The sequence below is a fragment of the Crinia signifera genome, chromosome 3 (genome assembly GCF_055691185.1).
Source record: "Crinia signifera chromosome 3, ASM5569118v1, whole genome shotgun sequence".
Classification (NCBI taxonomy): domain Eukaryota; kingdom Metazoa; phylum Chordata; class Amphibia; order Anura; family Myobatrachidae; genus Crinia; species Crinia signifera.
The window spans coordinates 43703481-43709480 of NC_139219.1; the positions used below are offsets into that span (position 1 = coordinate 43703481).

The window sequence follows — 6000 nt, forward strand, 5'->3', positions numbered from 1 at the left end:
GTCATGTTGCCATTTCTATAAATGGTTCACCATGGAGTATTGACCATTATTAGTACTAGAGCCCAGGCTGGCATATGCTTTCCCAGACACCAAATCCAACTCTCCAAGCCAGATGGCTCTTTACAAGTGACTCCTGTGCTGAATCATATTAAACAGTTGTTTCCATTTTCCTACAGTCGTCATGTGTCCAATGATTTACGTGATCTCACCACATTGCTTATTCATGGCTTTGAGGCTGTTTTGATGGCACTCTTAATTGGATTTTTATACTATGGACATGTAAAGGACATGCTGTCCATACAGGACACAATTGCACTTCTCTTCATGAAAGGATCCCTCACGCCTTTTGCTGTTGTCCTTGATGTGGTAGCAAAATGTGAGTATTTTATCAGCGCATAGATCTTTGTGCAATGACTTTTGCAAAAGGGACTTAAAGTTGATATTTCCACACTTTGCCGGTATTATTATTTTTATTATTAAGATGACAGTAAAGTTTATTTTCTTAACCTGTTTCAATGTGTTAGCTTTTAAGTAATTTCACATTACTTCTCTGTTGTTCTATTAATCCCTTTACCACGTTTTTTGGTTAAACGGCCCAGTCCCCACCTTGCAGCTGATTGGCAGTCCTTGTACTTTTACATATGGGACAGACAGCTAGACTTAGAGTAACGGGTTCTACAGAAAACAATAAGTCAAACCTTTATATTTAAAAAATGTCAATGTATTGGAAATGCTTGTTAATACTGAAAAGTAAAGTAAGTTAAATGATTGTCTTTTAGGTCATTCAGAGAGAGCGATGCTTTTCCATGAACTGGAAGATGGATTATATTCTGTTACCCCATATTTTTTTGCTAAGGTAATTGTTTATAGATTATCATTATTATTTTTAGTGAAATGTAAAGGTTAAATGTTAATATGCACTTATTCCGTAATCTGTATCAAATGCTAGGTAAGCTATAACTATACAGGGCTTAGTATTACTGGCAAATTTTGAGGATCTTAAATGTAAACCACATTACTTCAAGATTTATCAACATCTATCTATCTATCTATCTACAACTGTCCCGATTTCAGCGGGACAGTCCTGTTTGGAGACTGTCCTGCTGTCTCTCCCATGGCTGGCAGTGTCCCGCGGGTAGGAATGGGGGGGGGGGGGGGGGCAGTTGGGGTTAACCAGAGAGCAGCCGGTGATTGCTAAAGAAATGCTGTGTGCTCTTCAGTGCACTGTAGAAAGGGAAGCAGGGAGAGACTGCAGGGATGATGCCGGGGGCTGCCCAGTTGTTACTGAAGCGCTGGGCATGTCCTCCAAAAATGATGTAAGTGGGGGACGTGGCACTAGGCCACACCGCCATCTACCTGAGGCCATGGCCTTTTCCGGGTCAGCTGCGCCTTCGTGTGGCAGCTCACGATTTCCGAGGGGCGATAGTTGGGAGGTACCATATGGATAATGTACATTGGAACAAAGTGACTGTGGTGTATCAGTTATATCTCAATATGAATCTGTGACCAGATTGAAGTCCTCAGTTTACTTTGAAAGTTCCTCTTTTTGGATTGATGTCTGTTCCTTAAAGTCTAACAATAACAAAGGAAAGAACAAATTGCACAGACATCAATAAAATGTAGAATTAATTTTTTTCACTGGACAACATAAATGTCTGGGGGTGCTGTTCCCTTTGGGTGATGCAAAAATTCATTGGTTCCTGGGGACAGAAGCGGGCGTACTGTATGGAGCATATTTACAGATATCCCACACCTGATATGGGCAATGAAGGGCAATACATGCAGAGATCACACCGAAATGAATTACAACAAGCAGTAATTCCTTGGGATACGGTCATTTGGTCTACAGCAACTAGGTCGACAAGCATTGGGTCGACACTACTAGGTCGACATGCAGCAAGGTCATTAGGTTGACACAAGCATTAGGTCTACATAGGCAAGGTCGACAGTCAAAAGTTCGACATGGGGTTTTTCACTGATTTTTGAGCCGACAGGCGGTTTTTAATGCCCTACCATCCACTAGGGCTTGGTGGGAGAATAAAATAGTGTGCCTAGCGTATAGGAGCACCATGCCCAAAGCATCGCGAGCGCAGCGATTAGAGTATCCAAATTCATTTCACAAAACCCTATGGCCAAATTCTGAAGTAAATATAAAATGACATAATTTGTGCTAATACAGTATGCCATCCTTATGTCCATGAGGTGAGGGAAAGGATTTGCTTCTGTTTGTTCTCATATTATTTGATTGGCAGCCACCAGCCCTATAAATAATTTGAATTGGTCCTAAACCACCAGCCCAGGGCACCCCTGCAAGTACCCCAAGGCACGACAGGGTGCCACTGCACATAGTTTGGGAACCACTGATCTAAAAGAAAAAAAAACATAATGCATTTTTATCATAGGTCCTTTTATGTGTGTTCTTTCCTATTCCTACATAAATTAGAAAAGTAAACTCCCCTTCCCACCCACGCACATTCTAATTAATGGTGAATTGTTTTTGTCAGGTCATCGGAGAGCTACCGGAGCACTTTGCATTTGTTGTGTTCTACAGCGTTCCGATATATTGGTTGGCAAACCTGAACCCGGAGCCGGAAAATTTCCTGCTGAACTTTCTGCTGATGTGGCTGATAGTGTATTGTAGTCGCACCATGGCCCTCTGGATGTCCGCACTCCTACCCACATTACAGATGTCTTCCTTTGTCAGTAATTCCTTGTTTACTGCTTCTTATCTGACCGGTGGCTTCATAATCAGACTGGACAATCTCTGGACAGGTCGGTGAACAGAGGACCGGGATCTACTTTTAAAATTGATATTTAACCCTTTGAGTGCCAAGGGAATTTGTCAAAATAGGTGTGAAAATTTCCAAGCAAACCTTTTTATTAAAACCTTTGAGTGCCAACGTTGCTTTGAAGGATCCTCAAAATATCTGTTAAAAATGCCACCGCAGCTCACAGCGCCTGTTCTTTCTTTTGGGTGCAATATTTAACTAGACTTCAAATGACTGACTTGGCTGTATATGTATTTATTTATACTAAGAGAACAGTCGCTGTGAGCGATGCCGGCATTTTTAGCGGATATTTTGGGGATCGATCACAGCATGAGGTGCGCTATTGCTTAAACATGAGTAGCTGGATAGTATAGTTACTAGCGCACTTTGGTGGTGATTCAATATTGATTGGACAGTTCCGATGGTGGGGGGGTCTGCGCATGTGCAAATATGTGCATGTGCAGCCCCCCTGTGCGAACACCCACAGCGAGCGTCCCACTCGCTGAGGCATTTGCATGGGTTAGCCTCATATAACTGAAATTAAAATTCAATTTAAAATGTAAAAAATTAAAGATGAATTGTTATTTTCTCTAAATACCTGATATAAATTGTAAAGTGTTATTACTAAACAATACAACACAACTACACAACAGGAGGTTCTGCGCCAGTGTTGCACACCTGGACACCACTGGCGCGCACCTATTCTAGATTAGTGGTATGCCCGGAAATCTTCCGGGACAGCCCGCTGCAGTAGCGCAGCTGAGCCCGGAAAATTTCCGGGCATACCACCCAAGGGGTCCAAATAGACCACGCCCCTTTTTTTGGCACGCGCATGTTGTTGGCTCTTTAGCTTGACTACAAATATTTTTTGTCTCTTTACCTCTGACCGGTTGGCCCTTGAACTACACATTCCAGCATGCCTTGCTTTAGATTTACTATATGGCCATGCTGAAACTGATGCAAGGCATGCTGGGATGTGTAGTTCATCAACAGCTTGAGGGTCGTTTATTGCCCACCCCTGCAAAGATTTCTTTGGTTGGTGATGATAAGTGGCAACCTGGAAAAATGCATTGTTTGAAGATGATACTCTTAAACATTTCATAGAAAAGCATGATGTGAATACACAGCAGATGTGGATTTTCTGGTTTCTCTTGTCACCTGCAGTACCTTTCTGGATCTCCTATGTCTCATTCCTCCGCTGGGGTTTCGCAGGACTGGTGCAGGTTCAGTTCACAGATACAACATATAACGTGAAAGTTCAAAATTTCACCATCGGTATTCCAGGAGAATTGGTAAGATCTCATTTCAGGTCTTCAAGCGGCTGTTCCACGGGTTACGTTCCAGCGGTAACCTCATGTTTGCGCAGCAAAGTAATGCTAGGTAACATTGGTAAATAAAGAAATCCTTTGCCAACCTCTCCATCTTGCAGTTCCTAAACGCGTTGAGATGACCGAGGATATATTTATGAAGATGAAGCTTTTGTATGCTGATACTTCTCAGTGGCATTGACCTCAGATTTTAAAGCGGCACTCATATTAAGGGCAAAACATCACATGCTTGGCATCTAATATCAGTGCCAGTTTAAACTGGGAGTTAACACTTGAAGAGAAGCAGAATTCCGCTTATAGGTATAGCCAAGGGTGTCCACAAAAATTCCAGTAACATTGTTGTGATAGTCTGATAGGCTTGACAATAAGGACGTCACAATGTGTAATTTTAATTTGCTAATTTTATCTTTCATGCAGATTATCAAAAGTATGGAGGCGGACATCTACCCGCTCTATGCATCTTATCTTGTACTCGTTGGCATTAGTGCTGGATTTCTTCTGCTGTATTTCCTAAGTCTTAAGTTCATCAAGCAAAAATCAAGCCAGGAATGGTGATAACCTAGAAATGGATGCACAAAAACTTTGATTTATTCTTTGACTACTTCTATCACCATCTGGTGACGTGCTCAACTGCTTTTTGCCAACTTGATATTGTTACCTTGGGGATTATGCCAAAATGGACCCGTTGTTTAGCAAGTGTGAGGTTAGGCTAAGTTATCAGCGCTCTAACTGACCAAAATACTATTCCTGCAGTGGATGGAGAGGTGTAGCTCAGAGAGCCTCAAATAAAATCACGATTTATTATTTAGGCCACACCTCCTTAATTTGAACATAGAATTTTCCTTTTACTTGTTCAAAAATTTATATGTCAATTATTTTCTTATCCCGGTTGATTTCTCTGCGTATTTTTTAACATGAACTACCCGCTACAGTACCCTTAATGCACAGGTTGCTTTTATCATCAGTTTCTGAAAGAAGGAAAACATTTCAGTCATATATTCCATAAAATCAGCAAATCTTTCAAAATGTCATAAAATAATGAAAGTCATGTAAATGTTCATTGTGTTTTACCTCAATTTGTTAAAACAATTTAAAAAATCAGCTATTTCTTTTAATCTGATAAATGACACCTGTACAATAAAGTAAAGGTATTTTAGCTTAATTTTACTTTTCAGCAGCAAGAACATATTTACATGAAATAATAATTAAATTTGCTATGTTTTTTATTTTATTTTCAATGCATTTACTGTATGTTGACATTATTATGATATTTGCTGGATTTCTGTGAAAACTAGTAATAGCTTTCATCTGCAAATGGCTGATTTGTTGTTATGTCTCAGTGCAATTCTTTTTACCTACAGTAATTGCAGAATACAGTGCACCTCCATTTTGCAACTGGCTAGGAAATGACTTTACAACTATATGTTATGTACTCGCCCCTGGAGGGCCGTAGCTCCTGTTTTTGTTGCAGGTCAACAATTCATAATAAAAAAATAAAAATAAATGTTTCCACTACTGTGTGAGATTTTCTGGAGATATTTATCAACTAAATTATTATTTCTGGGGTATTTTTTTTTTTTATAATATATAGTAATATAATGATGTCAGTTACACACTACACTACACCAGTGATTTTCAACCTTTTTACCTTGTGGCACACTAAATAAGATTTTATAATTGCCAAGGCACACCATGAGATCCCCACAGGGCAAAACACAGTGGCCCCCACAGGAAAAAAAATAACTATTGGCCCTCATATAAAAAACAATCACACTGGTCCCCACAGGTAACACAAATAAAATACATTGGCCTTTTAAATAAAACGAAGAGACCAGTAAATAACAGTTGAACTGGTGGTGGCTGTAAACTGGGTTGGGTATCTCTAGATCTAGGGGCACACTTGA

The 6000-nt window shown here is 40.2% G+C and overlaps 1 protein-coding gene across 1 annotated transcript in view; it reads left to right on the plus strand.

Annotated features, from left to right (window-relative positions):
- ABCG8 (ATP binding cassette subfamily G member 8) overlaps positions 1-5588 on the plus strand; it is a 40599-nt gene extending 35011 nt beyond the window's left edge. Inside the window, exons 9-13 of the mRNA XM_083175708.1 lie at positions 177-376; positions 780-856; positions 2505-2772; positions 3933-4060; positions 4514-5588. Of these exons, the coding sequence (XP_083031834.1) occupies positions 177-376; positions 780-856; positions 2505-2772; positions 3933-4060; positions 4514-4651 (811 nt within the window). The 3' untranslated portion in view covers positions 4652-5588. The remainder of the gene's footprint in view (positions 1-176; positions 377-779; positions 857-2504; positions 2773-3932; positions 4061-4513) is intronic.
- Positions 5589-6000: the final 412 nt, after the last annotated feature.